The 22,226-nt window shown below is 44.5% G+C and overlaps 1 protein-coding gene across 1 annotated transcript in view; it reads right to left on the reverse strand.

Moving 5' to 3' along the window:
* The window catches only part of NECAB2 (N-terminal EF-hand calcium binding protein 2), a 374,877-nt gene that overhangs the window by 297,080 nt on the left and 55,571 nt on the right, over positions 1–22,226 (reverse strand). The window contains exon 2 of the mRNA XM_077831510.1: positions 2,785–2,809. Coding sequence (XP_077687636.1) covers positions 2,785–2,809 — 25 coding nt within the window. The remainder of the gene's footprint in view (positions 1–2,784; positions 2,810–22,226) is intronic.

Genomic DNA, 22,226 nt, shown 5'->3' on the forward strand with positions numbered 1-22,226 from the left:
CCCCCCTCATTAACCAGCAGAACTCCACTGATTTCTTTGGCATTATTCCTTATTTATACCCTTTAAATTGAGATGATAACTGCATCAAAAGTTTATCTTCACGATCTGAAGCCCTAGCACCTAGAATCAGGAAATGTCCAGAGTTTTCCCTCATTTGCTGGGTTAGAGGGAAGCACCTCTATTTCTGCCCTCCAGACGGTTAGCGTGTTCCTTCTGAAATGCTGCAAATGCAGCAGAACACCAAAGTTTAAAGAACGCCACCACACAGATGCTACACTCACATTCAGCAGCACAGACATTAATCTAGGCACATCAGCCAAGAAAATGGTTTGTTAATTTCCAGAATCATTGAATTTAGTACATCTAAATCTGGGATTGTTTTGTTGGTGGAGACTAAAACAAAAGTGCCGAAGACATCACTTGGCAAAATAAGTAAGTGATTAGATCTGAAAAATAATCATTTAAATTGACATCATCAAGGTAGATATGTTAAATCAAGATTAAATGAATTTTTTAAACAGGCTACTGCACATTATTGCAGTGACTATTGCTCTATAATTAAATTACTTTCCATAAAGGACAGTAATCATTTTTTTCTCTTGGAAAATTAGCCAGTGATTTTAGTGATCCTAAGAAGAGGAGGACATGAAACATTTGCTGTGGACAGAAGTAATTTCACCAGTCTAAATCTGGAGTAACGTGATAAACTACACAAGTTTGGCACAGGCATAACTGAGCTCAGAATTTGGCCTATTATCTTTAAGCAACAGAAAGATATTGACAATTTAAAGGGAAAATAGAAAAATATAAATAAATACCATTGAACCGACAGCATTCTAGTTCACAGCACCCTGTATACAAGATTTCATGAAAAAAGCCCTCTTCTTTGAGAAAAGTGAATGCAAACAAGAAGTTTCTTGTGTTTTGGCTACAGATCGGACATAATCAAAATGGAGGTGGCTTGCCTGTAATATTAGAGCAAGCCAGCAAGAACAAAAGACAGAACATAGGGTTCAATCACCTCTGGGGTGACTCTGCTGAAACCAACAGTGACAGAGACTAATTTGGCCCCTTCAGTGCTGGATATTATCAGGTCTTTATCCCAGTTTCTCCCCAGGCAGGATCCTGCATAGATAATAGTACTGCTCTTTACCTAGTTTGGCCTTAAGTTAAAATTGATCTCACTCTTTAATACAGGCATTTTATTTCATTTTTTAATCCCTTCTTTATTCTCTTTTTTCAGCAAGGAGCTCTTGAATCCAAACCGAAACCCACTCTCCCCTCTGATCCCAGAAAAATGGTTAACTTGTTTTCTCAAGGCAACAACCCCTGGTATTTGGCAGATACATAGCGGGGTTTTAAGAGTTCCTTCTACATTAAAGGATGCCTTCCTTCTCCAACAGGAGCGAATCTAACTGGCCGAGCATGGAGAGCCTCCTCCCAAGCCTGTGGCATCTCTCTCTGTGCCAAGGGACAGAAAAACAAGGTAACTCAGCCTATAGGGTCCTACCCTATAAGGGACAGGTTGAAATGCTGGTGTTACCTTTACTGCACAGACTCCAGTAGGTCAATAGTGTGTATAACCTCTTCATGCTCACAGTTGTGGTTGCCACTATAGCTCTCTTTTGGGACCCATGAATCTCCCTATTAATCCCATCCCTGGATAGGGTACGACTGGTTTTCTCCAGCCACCTATTTAATAAGAAACCCCACCCATTATGCCAATAACTCCCTCCACAAACACACCACTTGTTGGTGCGGAACCAATTATCTCATGGTGTTGTTGGGAGAAGATTGGACACTGGATCTTGAGATTTCAACAGTGAAAATGAATTGCTGTGCTCAGATAAAGTAAAATATCTCCCATCTCACCTGAGATTCTCACTGAGAAAGCAGAACAGTTGTCTCTTTAGGAATCCAAAACAGATCATCCAAGAAAGAATAATCTCTGTAATTCATTGCGTCATGGCAATATATTGGACTTCGCTACAGTTTTGTGTCTTCCCGTTGGGATAAGTGCAAAATCCATTTCAATGCAAGAAAATCCACATGACTCCACAAACCACCAAAGCCTCAACACATACAAAGCCTCTTAATCTTTCGTGAACCTGTGACAGTGGAATGGCCAAGGAAGGGTTAAGACCTGTCTGTAACATGACTCAGAGGGGCTTTAGGAGGAAGAGGTGCATCCTGCCCCAGGTACAGCTACAGATAGATGGGCCTCTTGGCCCTAGCAGCTGGGGTGCTCTGAGGACTTAGCTTTTGTTTTGCCTTATTTTGTGAGTTTGGCAGTGAATTGAGCCCTGAGGAGAGGACCTGACAAGAGAGATTTGGGTGGCTCTGAATTCTTCCCCTGCTGATGACAGAGCCATCCATTTTACACCACTAAACAAGCAGCTTTGCAAATGGGACAGAACTAAGTCACAAAGATGAACAATTACAACAGGATCAGTCAGTTACTGTTTCTCAGGAAGTTGGTTTATGTTCCTTCAAGACATGTGTAATTTACAGACCACTGCTTTCAGGCATAGAGTAGATCTGAACTGCTTAAGGAACACATTTACTTGTTAGGAGTTTCAGGTTAGTGTCACATTGATTCTAAGAATATTGCAGCCATAGAATTACGTGACCTTCTCAAAGCATTAACCTGTATTGCTTTCTTAAAGTCTCCTGGATTGTATGAGGCTTCAGGGTGGGGAGGAGTTAGATACAATTATCCACAAGAACATTCTAGGCTCAGTCAAAAGAAAAGCAAAATAAATGTATATGAATATACAGACTTACCGTTTTTGTCAGCACGTCTGAAAATCTAGAATTAAAAAAAGAGACACATTTTTACTATTTGTGATTTGTTACATTTCTTTTTTACTAAACGATTAATACCAAGATTATATCCAGTTCCAAACCTAAACAGTGTGATCAAGATTTCTAGCTTGTCAAAGCTCATTTCTGATGGCATTTTTATTTTGTATTTTAGAGGGTATTTACTGTGAAAAAAGAAGTTACTGGCCTATTTAAATCCTGGGGTGGTGGGAGGCATCCCCTAGAAAAGGCCCTCCCCTTCCCTGATGAGGGAGGGGCCACAGACCCCAGAATTTAAGTGATTACTGGAGAAGGAAGTTATTGGACTGACAGTCTTGGAACTTTCATTTATGTGCAGAATAAGTTACGTCTTAGGTAGCAGTAGTGAAAACATCTCTACACTTCTGGTATTTTAAAAACATTCATCCAACCTTGCTCAGAGTAGGTGCTTAAAATACCATAGCAGCCGGTTTCCAGTCTATGCCTGGGTTCCTACATTTGCTAACACTAGTTAAGCTCCATTGGAGCTAACAGTGTGAAATGTTTGCAAAATTCCTCTAGACGACGGTAGACCAGGCCTAAGGGAGAAAGTTCTTTCCATGCTAATCATTGTTCTCTCCACTGAGATTGCCAACAAAAATGCATCCAAGAGTAGGACTGATTTTGAAGTATAGATATTTATCCTCTATAAATGAATGGAAACCACCAACTCATTCTATTAAGAACGATTAGCGGGCATCAAGCAATGATAACCTCCAGTCACGGCTATCGGGGAGAGAGGTGCCAGGCTTCATACACACACTCTCTTTTGTCCTAAGCCATCCAGCCTACCACTTCAATAGTGAAGTATTTGCTCAAAGAAGGAAATGGAAAGATGACAGCTCTCACTTCAAAGTACCATACACACCCTTGTGCTGATTCTCCAGCCACCCAGAGCCAGTCCTACTCCCCACTAAAGAGTCAATAGACTTTTTGCCACAAAACCCTTTAGCATTTCAGTGGGGATAGGATCAGAATCCCTTTGGGAATTCCTGTTTCTATTTGGTAAGCATCAACTTTGTGTTTTGCTCTGGATCAAAGAGGAGGAGACAAGGTGCTTGTGCCAAGGAGTTGGCCAATACAGCACAATACAATTAATAACGAGGAACTCTTGTGAAGACTGGGATTTGATAGGTAACTGAGACAAATAACTGTTAGCACAGGTTTTCCCATATATTGCTGCAAAATTCACATGCTCCGTGTGAAAAGGGAAATCATCATCATTATCATCTCCTCTCCAAGCCTGAGCCCATTATTTTGGGCTAGAAAGGAGAATTTGGCTAAACAAAAGAAGGATTTTATTGTGGAGGGAATAAAAGCTGCAGCAGGCAGCTCGGAGTCAGTCATAAAATGAAGTCTTATTTTCTGGGTCATAAATTCATTCAAAAAAATCAAAGAAGAAAATGCTGCATGAAAGAAGGAACCCAGGAGGCAAACTGAACTGCACAATGTGTTACTTAAATGAATACTATTTAATTAACATTAAATCAATGTTCTACCTAGGGTATCACCTATCCTATATAAGGCTCAAAATGGATACTGTACAAATGACTCAATATTTTATAATATTTAAGAATGAGCACCCCAGTTCTGATACAAGCAGACCCACATTAGAAAAGTCAAACAAACCTCAGAACTCAAGACCTTCAAGAGAAAACAACAGAGGTTGGCCCACTGCCAGTCTCTACAGACAGATCCTGCAGGGCTTGACTTGTGTAACCAACATCAGCTGGACCCAGTGGGATTCATTCAGCCTCAGTATAGCTACTCTTTTGAGGTTCAGCCACTGGAATGAACATAACACACCTGGGGTGGGGGGTATGCACACACACAGAGACCATTCACCAAGACAAGTGTAGTGATTGGCAAATGGGTGTGCATTAACAAAGGACCCAACTCTTCACTCACACACAGCCCAAATTCAAACCCAAGCTGTTAAGAGGTTCAAAAGTTCAACTAACTTCCCCTTCACCTCTTCACCCTTCACCTCTCCTGCTATTCCTGTTTCTAGAAGTGACAGGAAAAAACGGTGATGAAACACTGAAAGATGGCACTTCTTGCAATCTCCCCAGCCTGACCACACAGAGAATACTGGAAATAGGCCTATTCACAAGAGTTTGCTACCCACTTTTGCAACCCCAAAACGGTTTAGATACCATTTGGATAGACATACAGGCTGCATTAGAGTTTCACTCCCGCAACCCTTCTTAAAGGGAGCATGTGGCAGGTGGAGGTGCCCCCTGTGGGACCAAGCATTGTAATACAGGTGCTCTCTGTCTTAGTGCAATAGCTTTGGACACCTGTTTGGAGTATAGTGGCCCTTGCGTAAGTTTGGCATCAGTCTCTAAACAGTTAAATCAAAAAAATAAATCCAAATGTGGCTGTCTAGGACTTTAAATAAAGAGCATAAACCTCAAATTCAAGTGCTTAGTTGCAGTGCTGAAGGCAAGGCCCTGGCCTGGCCTGGGGGTTCTGGCCTAGCACTGAGGAATTCCTCCCCATCCAGTGACACCTCACACTGCCCCCGAGAAGAAGCAGACAGGTCTTCTTAACTGGCCTGATGGCTCCCGATTGGTCAGTGTCTCTGCCTGGCCCGTCTAGGCCTCTGGAGTATGAAGTCATGTCGGTAGCCTGGTCCAAGTGGGCTTTCCTTCAGCAGGGGTTGTCAGGGTGACAAGGCCTTCAGAAGGGGCCAGAGAAGTCCTGACAGACTGCATCACAGGGCACCTTGGAACAGCAGCTGGCTATTGAAACTTCATCAGTTCTGCCAGTTGTGGGGAGGGTGTATTGGAGACAGAGCTAGCACTGGGTTTCTGTGTAAATGGACCTAGACACCAATTGAACCCTTGGAAATGGTCCTACGGGAGGGGTAAACCCTACACCCAGATGGAATGAATTAAAGACACATCTCCACAAGGAGCAAGTCTGAGAATTCCTCCACTCCAGCTCCCATTCCTGTGTGTTTCCCATGAGCCCAATGAGAACAGTGAAAAATATAAGGGTAAAATCCTACCCACCTGAGTGTTTCCACTGACTTCAGGTCTGCAGGACTGGGCCATATGTGGGCAGCCTGCCAAGGGCATGTCAATCAGGAAGCAGTTATTTGTAAATCCACTCGTTTATAAATGTAGCTAAGTGGACAACATTGCCTTGCATCTGGGTTATAGCACAGAGCCCCACAACAAACAATAAAAGACTAAATCAAGAGAGCCCCATTTAATGTCCTCAGTTTGACTGGAACAGGTTCATTCACAGGGCCATTGGACACACCCCTATAAACAATACCCATGGTATGCTGCCTCTGTATGCAAATGTTTTTCCTTTCCTCTTTTCTTCTTACTCTCGCACAGGATCAGCAGATGTTATCTTTTTGTTTTAAATGCTGATTACTGCAAATTTTTTGTTTCCTTGTTGCATCCTTCTGTTATTGTTCTCTGGTGCTTTGAATCAAAGGCACTATATGAATGCAGAAGCAGTAAAAGCTATTTAAGGTGTTTGCGGAGACCTTCTGCTCTCAAAGTGTGATGGTCGGAGGGGGAAAATCATCGGCAGTAAGAAATGTAGCTTTTAAACAATGTTTTGGGACAAGTAAAGAGCTGTTTGGGAGCTCAGTTCTCATCTCACTGAAATCCTACCAAGAAAAGATTTTCCTCCAATTTACTACCCTGAGAAATGCATTACTGAGAGTATAATCTAGGGGAAAAATCCCATCATAGAAGACCAGACCTTATCATATAGTAATAATATGGCCAAGAACAGATGAAGCACAAAATGTGTCCTAGCTGAGTCAAACAACAGGGAAGCTACTCAAAGAAGCAGAAGGAGTTAACTTAAAAAAATGGGGGGGGGGGTGCTGAATTATGGATCGTATCTTAAGGAGCCACTCATGTGGCAAAATTTTAGAAAAAATGATGCACTATCATATACAACTGGCAAAGTTGGATAGCCCTGCTAGAAGTTGGCAAGCATCAGAACTTCTAGGATCCCAGATCATGGGCATGTATTAACTTTCCTCCTTTTTGTTTTGCAATTTGTCACCGGAGCAGAGACTGTTCATTCATTAAAAAGCTCTAATTCCTCCTTGGTCAATGTGCAAGATTCCTATTAGGGCCAATGGAAAAAACAAACAAACACTGAGGGTCTCCTTTCACAAAACAGAGATCAAGAATCAACAGCCAAAGCCTTTAATAAACTTGGGAGTAACACACGAGACCAAGGAACTTCTCAGTCCCTAAACCTGCAAGCGTTTCTTCTATGTGGAGTTTTTGCTGGTGGGCCAGCACACCACGTTGATAACTTACTTCTCATCAGAATCAGGTGAACCTGGGGAAGACACTACCCATGATACAACTAGAATGTATTTATTCAGCAGCATCAGGCTGTGCCACCGTCATTACTGGCAAGCAAGACTTACTATATCAATTTAATTGGACCCACACAAAAATAGACCGGAATTCCAAGAGAGACTGTAATTAAAGATAAAATGCTTGGTAAACAGAGACAGCAAGCAAGTCAATGTACGAACATCTGGAATGCACACCAAGATCGTGATGAAGGCACAAGTAACACAATGATTACTCAGCTGTGCTGCCAAGAATCCTGCTTATATAAAGGTCTGTGAAATACGCTCTGCTGCAGGAAAAGGATGGCTTCAAAACTCTTAAGGAACTCCACAATATTCTCTTATTTTAGTTACCATGCTGTGAATTTTGGAGAGGATGGCAGAGTTAGAGATATGGCATCTTTTGAAAGGGATATATTTAGACTGCAGGATGATGGAGGGAAATTTGAACCCATCACCTTGCATCTATTGACTATCAGGGCTGAAATTTTCAAACCTAGCTAGAACACTTGGACACCCAGCCCTCATGGATTTCAACAAGAAACGGACGTCCAAAATCCCTGTGCAAATCCCATCCTGGAGGTTTAACTAACACTTTTGTACTTACAAGGCTAAGTTACACTCAGTCACACATGAATGGAAATTGGTGCAACTGACAGTCCAAGGGTTTCAAAGAGCTTTACAAACATTAACTAAGCAAGCCTCCCAACTCCTGCACAAAGGAGGTATAGCCAAATACTGCAATGGTATCCACCCCAACTGGCCTGCCTGGAACCCCAACTGACTGCAAAGAGGCTCCCGCGTACAGATCCGGTTTCAGAACCAGGACCTTAGTTTCTGGTCCCAGGTTTTCATGCTCAGCTGAGGCTCAGAAGTTGGATGAGTTACCCACAGCCACATAGCAAGGCTGGATTACAGCCAGAAGTAGAAGCCAGCAGGCCTCTTTTCTCCAGCATCACGTCCTTCCCCAGCATCTCAGAGGGATCATCTCACACTCAAGTAACTGTATAATAAGGGACAGAGGCGATTCAGACCCCTGGCCCCAGCACAGCCTGGGCGGCAGACTGGAGTGAAGGCTAGTAAATTAGTGCTACTGGTAAACACAAATCCACCATTAACCCTCTCCATGCTAACCTATGGGGATGCAAAACAGCAAGCATGCTAGGTGCCCACAGAGGGAAGTGCTTCACTTAGCTGCTCCATCAGCAGCCCCACTGCAGAGCTTAAGTGGTGGAAAGGGTATTGCCCTGGCCCTCCAAACCAGGATGTATTTCACCCTCAGTTATGGGTAACATACCTATTTGCTGTATGATTTAGGGTTTTAAATTTAATATACAACTTTACTAGTTATAGACATTAATTTAATTTGTTCATTCTCATTATAGCTTTTCTGTGGAATTATATTCAAAATAGAGTTAAGGTTTTAGAAAATGCATTCATTTTTATAAACTAAACATAAATCCTTCACTGCAGAAAATATTGATAGTACAGAACTGCTTTTGAAGTGCCTCTGTAGATTCATAACACAGCAATTCCGATTCTTATATCCTTGCAAGCAAATTCTTCACTATATCAGCACTGATTGCAGTAGTCACCAAAAGTGGAACTGGATTAGCTGTTAAAGTGGCCCAGGCTAGAATGTTAGGAAGAGACACAATCAAGATGGAGAACAGGACTGAAGGGAAATGGCTACAAAAAAGAAGGACTGGGGTGGATTAAGGCTACAGGCCTGCACACTGGGCCCCAGATCCTGGAGTCATGGGATTATATCAGAAGTTAAGATTTAATATGTTGTAACAGGAAGTTCCTTGCCCTTGTGGTTAAGAAAGAGCTTGACAATACGACAAGAGAGTAACCAATGAGCTGCCCCATTCACCTCAGTGTGGTTGTAGTGAGGCCTTATTGGAAATCCTGGGAGGTGGGTGCCCACATCTAAAGGCCTTTCCCCCAGCCTTGCGGGAGGGACCACTGGACCCAGGAACCAACTGAATGCAGGGGACAACTAATAAACAACAGGGTCAGGAGTGACGGTCACAGGTTCGAAACTAGGGATCCGGAGGGGGACACCAAGCAGAGAACCCCAGACAGTGCCTACTGCCCCTCAAAGTTGCCTAGGGAGCCAGCGGATGCCACCCAGAGGAATTCTGCCCGGATGTGAGACTAGGGAGGAGCAGAAACAGGCCCCACAGTCGCAGAGCACACCTCGCCCCCCAGCATCCTCCTGCCGGTGCTGAAGATGGCCACTTTGGCCAGGGCCAGGAGGAGGCTGACAAGGCGGTCTCGCGACTTCATGGGGCCAAGGGCAGGGTGCGAGAAGATAAACAGATATGGGGGAAAGTGCAGCCACAACCTCAACCGGAGATTCTGGAGGAGCCAGAATAGGGGCTGCAAGCTGGCGCATTCGAGATAAGCCTGTGCCAGGTTCTCCCTCACGCTGCAAAAGCAGCAGGCATCGGGAATGGGGGTGAACCGCACCAGCTACACGCCCATGCTCATGGCTCCATGGAGGAGCTGCCAACAGATATCCTCTGCAGGCCGTGGGGGAATAGAGACTGGCCCACTGGGGTTCCTCACCCTCCACAGGTGATAGATAGATAGTCCCACCATTTGGTATCAGGGCAGGACACAAGGGTGAGGAAGTGAAACGTGTGGAGCACGAGCACCAGAATATACAGGAGGTGGAGCCAACTATACACACTCCTCCAAGGTGGAGGGCTGGCCAGCAGGCACAGGGTCAGGGGGCAAGGGTGATGAACTTGGGGGTCTGGGAGGCAAAGGGGGAGAGCGGGGGAAAGGGAAACCTCCCCCGGGGGTGGGACCTCTCCCTTGCCTGGCAATGGCCCTGCCGCCCTCTCCTCCGTGGGCCCCACCAGACTACACACAATGGCGGCAGGGCTCACCTGCTCATCTGGGTGCGACGGGGGGCTGCCCCCAGGGCCTAAGCGGGATCGATGGAGGAAGAAGAAAGGGCAGCTATGGGGGCCAGGCTGGGCCACCAGGGTCACCGATGATGGCAGGGCCAGTGCCATCCTGGGTCTTGGGGGTCCCAGGTGCCCCTTCATGCCGGGCCAGAGGGCAGTCCCTCTGGACTTGCCCCATTGCCCAGCAGAGGCAACACTGGGCCTCCCCCAAGGAGTAATGCATCCAGTAGAGGGCTCCATGATAGGGCACAAAAAAGGACCTGCCAGCAGAAGGACAGGATGTGACGGAGGGCAGGGTCCTTGCAGCCCAGCAGGAGAGGGCTGATAACAGATATCGGCTTCCCCAGGCGGCGACAGACGATGACCAGAGACATAGTAAGGCGGACTGGCCCCCCACGGACCCGGGGAAGGGGAGGAACCCTGCTGCAGAATGACTACAGGGGTATTAACTCCAAGATGCACTGGTTTGGATGCCTCGACACCACCCCAACAGTGTGTGTGACAGGAGAGAAGTGCCATCCAAGCAGGTACAGCGCAGCTGCTGGGGTAAACTCTGTGTGGGCCCCGCTGCCACCTCTGCCTCTCTGGGGGGAAAGGCTACCATGGCTGCCACCTCTGCGGCTCCCAAAGGAAGAGGAGCCCTGCTGCCAAGCCTCAGGAGAGAAGGGGCCCATCTGCAATTGTCCCAGTCTGTCTGAGATGGGAGGAGGACCCCACCACCAAAAACATGGGCCAGGGCAAGGAGACAGGAGGTGGAGCCAAAAGAGGGCCTGTGTCATGATGTGCGTAGGGCCCCAGATTGCCTTAATTCAGCCCTAGGAAGAGACAAGGATGGGATGAGTGCTTCATTCGACTCAATGCAGAACTGCAGGGCTGAAACACAAAATGCAAGGAGGAACTCCGAGCTGCTTTTTATAGATGGTATTTGAGCCCTGCTGCCTTTGCTAGTCATAGGCTGGAAGACACAGATCAGAAGACTCAGCTCTAACCCCTTTACACAAAGCTCCCACAGTACCAAAAGTCTGAGCGTCAGCCCGAGCAGCATTTTGAACTCTAACCCAACCAGAAATATTACGAAGCGGGAAAAGTCTGGCTCCTTTCCCTCAGTGTCAGTTCCTGCAACATGCAGGACTGCATCTACCCCAATGTGTGATCTTTCTGGATTTGCAGCGACATTGTTTGTGCCATTTTAATTTGGCAGTGAAGTCACCGAGACTTAGTCAAGACAACTGCATTGGAGGTCACAAAGACTAGAGGAGATTAAATATTAATGAATAAATTCTGCCCTTAATACCAGACACGCAACCCACATTAGCTTCACCTCGCTGACTGAGGAGACATTTGACCACTGGGAGCTCTGCACAGCACACAACCTTGCACTACTACTTAGGCACGGACCCAGATGACTAGGAATGTCCTTTCCATCCCATCACCTCTAATTCTCTGATTGTCAGGCTCACCTACCATCTTCAAGAAGTAAACAGCAGATTACCCCTGAACCAAAAATACTGTCCTTACCACCTCCAGTGCACGCTTCTCATCCACGTTTCTAAATGTATTAGACACACGCCTTTTTCAAAATGTCGGCCAAGTTAATCCATTATGTAAACCCACTGACTTCAGGGGAGTAACACAAGAGATAAACATGGCCAGCTAATTGTTTCCACATACTAATGGGGCACTAGTCCATTTTAGCAATTAACTGAGAACAAACGCTATTTTGTAATAAAATTAGCCTTTGAAGTAAAGACTGACAAATCGCAGGTGAAACAGAAATGAAATGGGGTTCTTGTTGTTGTTGTTAACATGGGTGAAGCTGCTGCTTAAAATAATATTTGGGATGACAGCTTTTTTTGAAAACACTCATTTAATTTGCCCCCAAGCAGTTTAAAACAGCTACAATACTAAAAACCTTGAAAAATCTGGGTTGTATAATCTAAATGCTCAATGCTTCCTAGGATGTCCTCAAAGCTCTCAGATGCAAATCTGCAACTCTGGAGGCTGCTTAATTGTGGTTTTCTTGGCAATTTCACTCATTTCCCACAATCACTTCCTTAAGTCAAAGAATTGTTATACTTCATGTAGGGTTTATTATTATTCCTGCAGCAGGTTAATATGATGGGGTTTAAAAAAAAAACCCCAAACCAAGATTCAACAGCAGTTTTCATTTCCGGTGCTGCCAATAGAAGGATTAGCAAGGTGTGACAAAGCCTGCTGAAGGAGGAGACTCTAGGGAAGAGGGCAAAGGAAAATAAAAATGTTCCGTTATATAAAAAAGTCTGATCAATAGTTATCTGTATTCCTCAATTCCTCTACACACATGATACTGACAAGGCCTTTCCCAGACTCTCCTACAAAATGAGTCCTGACTCCCCATCAGATCCATGGAGACTGGCACCATGAGGTTTCTGTTCTTACATCAGGTGTGTCGAAGTAAATCTTCCCTTCGCTCCCCAGCCGTGACCACCATTAGTAAATGCCTGTCTCATGACTGCAGGGAGGGATGATGCTCCTTCCATGATTAATACAAAACAATAACACAATCTAAGTACCTGCAGCCACACCACTTTGGGCTATGCCACCATCATCAGCTCTCGCGAGTTAAGCACAGGTGGACACGGTCAGTGCTCAGATGGGTGGCCAACATCAACCCTCACTGAAGAGAGAGAGGTGGTGATTCAGTACATAGCACGTTTTCCTCGGAGTGCTGAAGTATTGTCCCACCTGGCAATAGGGGCTCTGGTCAAAGGACTCCCTAGGTCTGTATTCAGGCTGCTAGCCTCAGCCACCACCCCTGACTACACTGCTAAAGAGGTAGCACATCTGTCTACTTGCGCGGGGAAGCATGCTTCCAGCGGCAGTGTAGACAGACCCTAAGTCATTGCAGATCTTATCCTATTGAAAAATCCTACTTTTCACAAGACTGCGGCTTGTGTGGAAGCAGGGAAAGAAAGAGAGGGATTAAGTGCAGCCATTTAAGTTTTAGAGACAGAGCAACTGTTGAGCTAAGTTTTAGCCTAATATTGCAAGACCTGTAGAAGCAGGGCTCACGGTAGAAGCAAGTGGGAAACAGCAGAATAGTTAGTGTGATCTAGCCTTAATTTAACGATGTTTTAAAAAAAACAAAGTAAGAAAATACTGAAATAAATAGTAAATAGCCTAAATAAAATGCAGATTTTTTAATTAATGCATGTCACAAAGAGGTATAAATGCTTGTGTAATTTGGCTTGTACTTTGGAGAAACTGAGGCAGAGATGCTCTCTGCCAGCTGTATTCTTCCCTTGCAATTGCTCAAATAAAGCTGTCTTTAATTTTGTTGCTTCTAACCTGAAAGTGGAGCTCGTTTTCTTCCACGCTTGCAAACCAAGGTGTCCTGGCCAAGTTCTTATTTCAGTATTTATCCCCTGCTTACTTATATTCCCCTCGCAGTTTCACCTGGTTATTAGACAATCCTGGACCATAAAATAGACACCTTTCCTTCAGGATGGAAGTGTGTTTTCTACAGGAATTCACTGTTAATCAATGGAATTCATGCACTAAGGCAGGACATCCTTTGAAGGAAAAGTGGAATTTTAAGGCTACAAGAGGTGGGCAGTAGCTACATTTCAGAGATAGATGATGAGATCTTCACATGTATGTGATCACTCCTGGACTCAGGGCAGACATAAAAAGGTGGATGGTACACCATGATTTGGAGCCAGCCAAAGGCAAGTTTGGCCTTTGGTGCAACTGAAGGCAGGCTCAGGGCTGCTCTAAGTCCCATCTGGATGTTGATGGCTTCTGGCAGCCAAGGATAGCCATGCCGCTATGAGCCCCATGCCAGGGGTACCTTCAGAAAGCCAATTAAGCCAGAGTAGCACAAAGGGGTTTAGTAGGGTTAGGAATCTGGCCTCTAGTCTCTTTAATCAATTGCTTGCTTCTTAAAGAAATTCTTACACTCTTTTGCATTCACTCATTTGTTTTTCTACATGAATACAGTTACAGACACTTTCTACCCACTGTGGTCTTTAAAAGATCTTTCTTGCTCCCACTGCAATCAGTTCTGGTTGTCTTCTGAGCAATGTAAATACCTATGAACTCTGTCTCCTTCATACTTGTTGAAGTATTGAGTGGGTGTGCATCTTACAGGATAAGTATCAAGGAGTGCTATTAGTAGAGAGAGATATGGTGCTAACATGGCAAAGCTAAATCAAAGGAACGAGCATCTGCCAAAGGGATGTTAATAGCTAGATTACACAGGATGCTATCCTCCTCTTTTCTTTCTTTCTTAGGAGAGGAGGATGTGTAGGAGGAAGGGAGGCAACCTATGCCTTCAGCAAGGATCTAAGTAACACTTCAAAAGGCACAATTTCATAACAGCTGGACAGGAGTGCAGGTTTCAAGAAGCCACTTCTACACAAAGATTTGTTGGATGTAATATTCCCATAGATATCTATGGCTTAACAGCATCTCTACTTCAGCTCCAAACTTCACTGACTTGCCAGTGTAAAATGTTAGCTTGCCATGGCAATATTTTACCAAAGCTGGGGATATGCTGGAGAAAGGGATCATTTCTACTTCACCCTTCCTATTGATTTTCAAAGGGAGCTGTCACCACATGTGGCTAGATCATGCTTTGGAAGCCTTACTGAATTTCAGACAGGATACAGAGGAGTCAAACCTCTGTATTGTTCAGTGGAGCACTCTCATTTCTACTTTAATATTATAGTACTAGGTCTGATGGCCTTTTACTACTGCACAGAACGCAATGCAAGCTCTCTCTCCTCTCCACATCCCAATATACATACAGCACAGTGTTCCAGCCTGGAACTTCTACTCTGACCTTGTGGGATCTCTAGGTCCCTTTAGTTCTTGGCCTCTGCCGAGAAAGCGAACCAGAAAGCCAAGACAAATGTGATGCAGGAAGATGTAAACCAGGAACTAGCCAGAGATCAGCAAGTCATTTCTACAGGGCACATGACTGGCCCTGCAGTTGAGCAATACTTAAATATCTATATTGTGCCCAGTCTTTAGCAAACCTCTGCTCCCCACTGGAGTCATATTAACACTCTAGAGGTCAGGGCGTTCTGAGATACTGGAAAGCTTTTAGATTTTAGAAGTGGAGATTGAGGGAGAGGGGTCATTTCCAGTCTTCCATTTTTCATCCTCAGAGAGAAATGAGCAGAGGTACACGGGCGAAAAGGAGAGGAGGAGAGAAAGAATGAATACATTAAAAATAGGAGAGGGGAATGGAGTAAGGCAAAAGGGGAGTAAGAAGAAACTATTGGAAATGTGATTGTTTTACTAGCTAGAGGTAGAATAGAGACTAAGGGAGAGAGAATTACTAAACATGTTGGTTCTTTGTTCTAGATTTGGGAAGTCACTGTCAGACCCAAGCCAAATTCTTCCCAAAGTTACATCCAGGCAGCCTCATTTAAATCAATAAAAGGAGTCGTGGAGGTGTCATCTAGGGTAAAATTTGGCCACAGGGCAGATTATTAAAGAGCTGGGAAATATGGATGGAGAATGAAGAGCAACAACCCCTAATCAGAAGTGTTAGAGAAAGGAGAGGAACGTGTTCCGCTAGTCAATGCGCCTCCTGGGCCAGATTCTCGAAAGGGCTCAATATTTTGGATGCTGAGCTTTTCTGAAACCTGGCTGAGCACTTTCGAAAAATGGACATGTAATGGGATGCCAGATAAGAGATGGGTGCCTATCAAAATCTGACCCTGTGTATTTCAACCAATGGGACTCACCTGCCTATAGTTTAATCTTGATTATCGCCTTTTGTTGCTGTTATCTATGAATGAAGCTATGCTATTAATATGAATTATTCAAAGATAGCTTTGTTTCAGTGTTAATTTCAGCCACTACTATCACCTATCAATCACTATTTTAAAACCCCATTTATGCTGGGAAGTGCCCAGTGTTTAAAGATATTCTCCATTCATTTATTGATAGGGTTCAGAAAAGCTATTTTACGTGTTACATTTTAACACCGGGAACACCAGAATCTTAAACTGCACCTTTAAACATTATTTATCGTCTATTTTACTCACCCAAAGAATGTACATGAGCCTGTTTGCAGACCAGTGCAAGACACAGAAAAATACTGCAAGGAAAATTTAGGCTCAGAGTAGTTTCTGTCCCTAAATGATGTTTCTCGTGTCCCTGGAGATCATGAGATCTCACCCATCCTACCTTCTCCATTTTATCCTTCCTTGACCCTCAAGGTCCGACCAAGAGTCGCTATTCTGTTGTGGATGAGCACTTTCTTAAGAACTCATCAATGTTTTTCATTAATCACACCAAAGGACCATTTTCTGTTACTTACCAATCCCCACCTCTCCCCTTCCCTATTTACCCCATTGTCTTTACAGGACTCCTGTCACTCTGGCACAGCAAAGAGGCCTTTAGTGGGTAACAAACCAGTTAACAAGGATAGCTATGTAGGGACCTTCCACCAAGGCCAACAAATCATATCAGCTTCCAAATTGGTATTGTATCATCTATCATACTCTAGGCAGGGGCTTTTCTTAAGTCATTGTCCAGTGAATGTGTACAGTAAAAAGATAAACGTGTAGATTCATTCAAATAATCGTGCAAGAAAATCTAAAATTCCAACACCATGCTGTGCAGAAGGTATTCTGCACATGCATTTTTGATTCTGCTGTCTGTACAGTATCTCTTTCTTAAATGCCTAGATAGTTGTTCTGAACTTGAAGAAAAGGTATTAGGGATGCATGAGTCAAAGGAAATTTAGAGCAAGAGAAAGAATTAAGATAATGGAAATAAGTAACATAGATAGTTTGTAAGTTTCAGAACAGGCATTCGAGCTGAGTGACTAATTCATAACCAACAATTTAAACAAATTTAACCTTCTTCTGAATGTTAAACTGCCTGTGAACAGGCTGTGATTTGCTTGGATTTGGTATTCAAATATATTTGATTAAATTTTTCACAGATCATTTATTCTACAGCTTTCTCTCCAGAATTCAAACTGCTTAGTTGTGACTAGTCAAATAAGTCACATGGTATATTTTATTCCCTGAATGGATGAATGGAACTCATTCAGGTTTCTGGTGCTAATGCTCATGGAAAGAGAATAAGTTTCTTCCATGAGAATTTGAGAGAGTGATCCTAAATTTGCTTTTAGCAAACATTTTTGAGAGTAAAAGTTCATGGAAAGCAACGACGTAACACAGTTGGCAACTTTCACGCAGTAAATAGGCACCCCGACTTTCACAATAAGCCTAAAATCAAGATAATCCCAATTTCAAAACAAGGCCAAAATAAGCCAATCCCTAAGAACCTCAACACTCTACGTGACTAAATCCCCCCGGCGTGCAGTCTGGGATTTTGGTGGGCCCACTATGCACCCCTGACTCTCTCCCCCACCCCACCAGTCCCTGCTTGCTGCCCCTTACCCCTGCTTGCCGGGAGCCAATCCAAAAAAAAAAAAAAAAAAAAAAAGCAGCACACAAGCTACAAGCCAAAAACTATCCAACAAGCAACTCATAAGCCAATTAAGCCAAAAACAAGCCCAATTTCTGCATTTTTTGTCCCCACAGGTTTGGCATGTCTGTCCATGAACTGTTGAGAGGAAGGACGGTCTTGTGATTAGGGCATTGGAAAAGGAATCTGGAGCCCTAAATTGCATTCCCAGCTCTGCCACAGACTTTTTGGGCAAGTCTCTCATTATGCCTTAAATTCCAGATCTGTAAAATGGGGATAATACTTCCTTTCTCCCACCCTTTGTCTCTCTTATCTAGATTGTAAGCACTTTGGCAACTGTCTCAGCAGGTGTTTATAAAGAGCCTAAGACAGCAGAGTCACAATCTCAGTTCAAGCTCTTGCTGTAGTTATAAATAATAAAGGTAAAGCAAACTTTTAAAGAACCACAAAATTCTCAAAATTATTTTTGCAGCATTCACCCAATTCTACTTCCAACCCATAAGAGATAATGCAAAAAAAAAAAAAAAAAAAAAAAAGATCTTTAACAATCTAACAAGAAAACAAAGGAATGATTCAGATACAGATTAACGTGGTGTGCATTATAGTTTGTTTCATTTCCCCGTGGTTACATAATTTTCAAGTTTATACTTCACATTTTCTCATATCAATCCTTTTCCTATTTTCAAAAAAATTCTGGCATGTTGAACGGAGCTTAACACTAATATGGCTGTTTTTCACTATAAAAATATCTTCCACCTATTGAGCACCTGGCCAGGCCAAAATATTGTTGTTTGCACAACTGTATCATCTATGTTGGCAACTCAGGTTCCAACCATCTTTGGTTAAACCTTCAGTAGGTAAAGCAAGAGTCAGATCCACGAAAACACATTAGTTACTTAGGCTCTTTTAATGTCTCCATTATGCATCAATTATTTCTAAACAGCAGCATGTCTCTTCCCACCAAAATATTTAGATTGGGAGCAACATTTAATTGTATTAGTTGGGCCAAAGACAATCTGAAGAAGCTCAATTTGGCAGAACTAGTTAATTCATAAACCCATCACCTCTTCCGGTCTGAGCCCAGAATTGGGCTTAGATCACAAATGAAATGAGTTTTGGGGTCTTTAGCAGGTGCCAATGCCTACCATAGATTCCAGCATGATTCAACAAGATTTGTCAGGAAATCTAAGGACTAGTATAGAAGAAATAATGCTGGTTTGGACTTAGGGATATTAACAGACTCCAGCTAGTGCCATCAGTAGCTAATTTTTTTTTATGAGAACTACAGTTTTTTGGTTTTGTTTTCTTAAAGATGGAAGACCGCAAAACTGATGTGTATATTTTTAATTGTTAGATGCCACTGTCTGAGCGAATATGTAATTATAACAGTTTGCACTATAGTTTCTTCAGGAGTTGCCAGTGCTAGAGTTTGTTTCTTCCCCCCCAACTTTGTTCTCTTTTAATTCCATCTAAATGCAAAGAATTTACTAAAACAACCAACTGTAAATAATATAAAGTATTAAACACACATTCCTTAACAATATTGACATAAAAGTTACAAATCACTTGCATGCCCTAAAGACAGCTCAGTGCAAGCTATTGCATAGCTGTCCTTACGGATTCTTTTCACTACTCTTCAGAGGGTTCTAAATTTTTGGTGAAGATACTATCAAGAAAAGTTGCAAAATCTGTACAGGTGCAAGCTAACAAAATAGGATTATGTATAAACATCAGACGTAAAAATTGTTAGATTACCGAAGTTCTCACAAGACTTTTATGATTAAAAATGGAGACTATTGTAATCATCAGAATAGCAGAGACGAAAATCTGACAAGCCTAATTATGTTTAACAAGCATGCCACACATAATGAGAGCATGTCCTGGCATCTCAAGAAAAGTAAACAGAACACCTTTTGCTGTGTTATCACCTTCGTTTTACAAAGCAATCCAGCATTCATGCCTGACACACACAGTCTCTCTCATGTATGGTACAGGCTGGCTATGTTCCCCCCCAAGTTATTTAGTTAGTTACTAAGTGAAATTATATCTCTTGGCTGAAATTCACATGCCAGAGTCTTGCAAGATCAATGAATTAATAGTTATTCTATTCTAGGACTTTTTTTTTTTTAACTTTTGGTTAATTTTGTAAGAATTTTAAAATATGCTAAACTAATTTCTTGCACAGTTGAGAAAAGAAATCTACCTCAAAGGTTGGAATGAACTCATTTCATGTATCTCTTACTCTCGTACACAGTTAATTACATTAATATGCCCCACACTTTTCTTTCACACTCCAAATTAAGTGTCTCAAATATTGATTTCATTTAGATTGAAACATCCAGTTTAATGTGCCTTAAATGCCAAATGATCAAGCTCATCTGAGGCTTAACATTCAAAAAATGTCCACTTTACAGCAGTGGCTCTCAGCCTTTCCAGACGACCGTACCCCTTTCAGGGACCTGATTTGTCTTGTGTATCATAAAGTTTCACCTCACTTAAAAACTACTTGCTTCCAAAATCTGACAAACGTACAAAAATGTGCCACAACACACTGCCAAGCAATTTTTCAGTATTTCTCATTGGTACCATATAATTATAAAAGAAATCAATTGGAATAGAAGTATTGTTCTTTCAATGTATAGTACATAGAGCAGTATAAACCAATCATTATATGAAATTTTAGTTTGTACTGACTTCGCTAGGGCTTTTTATGTAGCCTGTTGTAAAATTAGGCAAATATCTAGATGAGTTGATGCGCCCCCTGGAAGACCTCTGTGTATCCCCAGGGGTAGGGTACTCTGGTGGAGAGCCACTGTTTTACACTTTCACCTAAGGAAATGTGCCAGAAATAATATCATTTACTGTGTTTTATTTTTTATTTAACCTCAATACAGATTGGGTGTGAATAGCTATTGGGCAATCATCACAGAACACCTACCATTCACTTGTACATTAAGAGAGATCTCATTTCCCACAGTCAAAGTGGAATTGCATCACACCACTCAATCAGCATGTCAAGCCAGGTTTAGGAACACCATAACTAGTCCTACGCTTCAGTGTTCTTAAAGTGCCATTTGCTTTCCACTGACTGAAACCTAGCCAACCGCATGGATAAAATGTAGCTAGAAAACAGCGGGTTTTGAAGTGCAAACAAGCCCATTTAATCTACTCTCAAACCGTGCAGCAGATGTTTGCCTTAAAAATATTCATCTAAATGGACGGTCCATATAGATATCGCCCTTTCTGGCTCCCATCTCTCCCGGCACTATTGATCCACACAAACACGCCAGATACTTTTCAAGTTCAGAAGACGGCAGCATGTGCGTTTCAGAGGAAAACCGCCAGCACACAAGGAGGGGCGGGGGACACTGCTACCAAATCAAGGCGCATGAGGAGGTTCTTTCGGCTCAGCCTGCCCTGGCTTGGGCACCGAATGCTCTTATGGACACAGTCCCCGGGGGGGGGGGGGGGGGGGTTCCGCTTCTCCCAATGGCTCAGCTGCAACACCTGGCACGAACCTGACAGCAGGGAAGGGAGCTCCCAGAAGCTGCCCTGAAGACCCGGGCCCCGGCTGCCCAAAACACTCACGTGGCCGCTTCTAGGGACCCCCCCCCGCGCTCCCCCACTGCCTTCCCCCTGGGAGATGCAGATCCCCTGCGAGGAAAGACCGACCCAGCTCGCCCCGCAGCTTGCGCCTTTGAAACCCGAACTCTCCCGGGCGCTGAAAGCGGCGCAGCCCGGGGGCCCCTCTCGCCCGAGCTGTCGTGCCGCTGTGTTAGGGCGCAGGGACACCGCAAGAGCCTCCCCCCGCCTCCAGCTGCTCTTTGCCTAGGCTGCAAAACCCCGCCGTGCCCGGGGGCTCCCTGCCCGGCCGGCTCGGGGGCGCTGGAGGCGTGGCCCCGGCGCGGGCTGAGGCAGAGCCGGAGAAGGGGAGAAGTGGGGTCATGAGGAGGCAGCGGGGCCATGCAAAGCCGGGGGGGGGGGGTGCGACTCGCAGCGCCCTCACTTCTGCGGCGCTTTGCACCAGTCCAGGGGCCGGGCGAGGGTCGCACAAGCCGCTCGTGCAGCCTCTGGGAGCCCCGAGCGCCGCCGCTCCCCCGAGCCCCGTCCCCGCAGCGCGCCCCGCGGGCAGGGGCTTCGGACTCACATCCAGGATCACCGAGGTGCCTTTCCGCTGCCCCGGGGGGAAGAAGCCCTGGCCGGCGGCTGCCGGCCCCTCCTGCAGGAGCTCCCTGTCGGAGAGGATGCTCTTGTCGCTCATCTTGGTGACTATCCAGCGGAGCAGCCCGTCCAGTCCCCTGATCTGCGGCTGCTGTTTGTGGAGGATCTTGTGGACGCTCTCCCTGCAATAGCGCGCTGCCTGCTCACACATCTTTCACACAGTCCTCATGCTGGAGCCGGGGGTATTCCCTCCCACACAGGCTGCATCACCCCTGACAGCTGCTCGCTGGCACCGCTGCAAACCCCACCCTGCACACTCTCACGGGAGGGGAGCAGCCAGGGGCGGATCCAAGGGGCCACACGGGGAGGGGGGGAAGCGGCTTTGTGCTAAATAATAAACGCTGCAGCCCTCTGCTCACAGCCCCCCAGCTCCTGCTAAGCCCCACTCAGTTAGAACCCAAGAGTCCCGGCTCCCAGCTCCAATCACTAGACCCCACTCCTCTGCCACAACCAGGGTTAGAACCCAG

The sequence above is a fragment of the Eretmochelys imbricata genome, chromosome 12 (genome assembly GCF_965152235.1).
Source record: "Eretmochelys imbricata isolate rEreImb1 chromosome 12, rEreImb1.hap1, whole genome shotgun sequence".
Taxonomy (NCBI): Eukaryota; Metazoa; Chordata; order Testudines; family Cheloniidae; genus Eretmochelys; species Eretmochelys imbricata.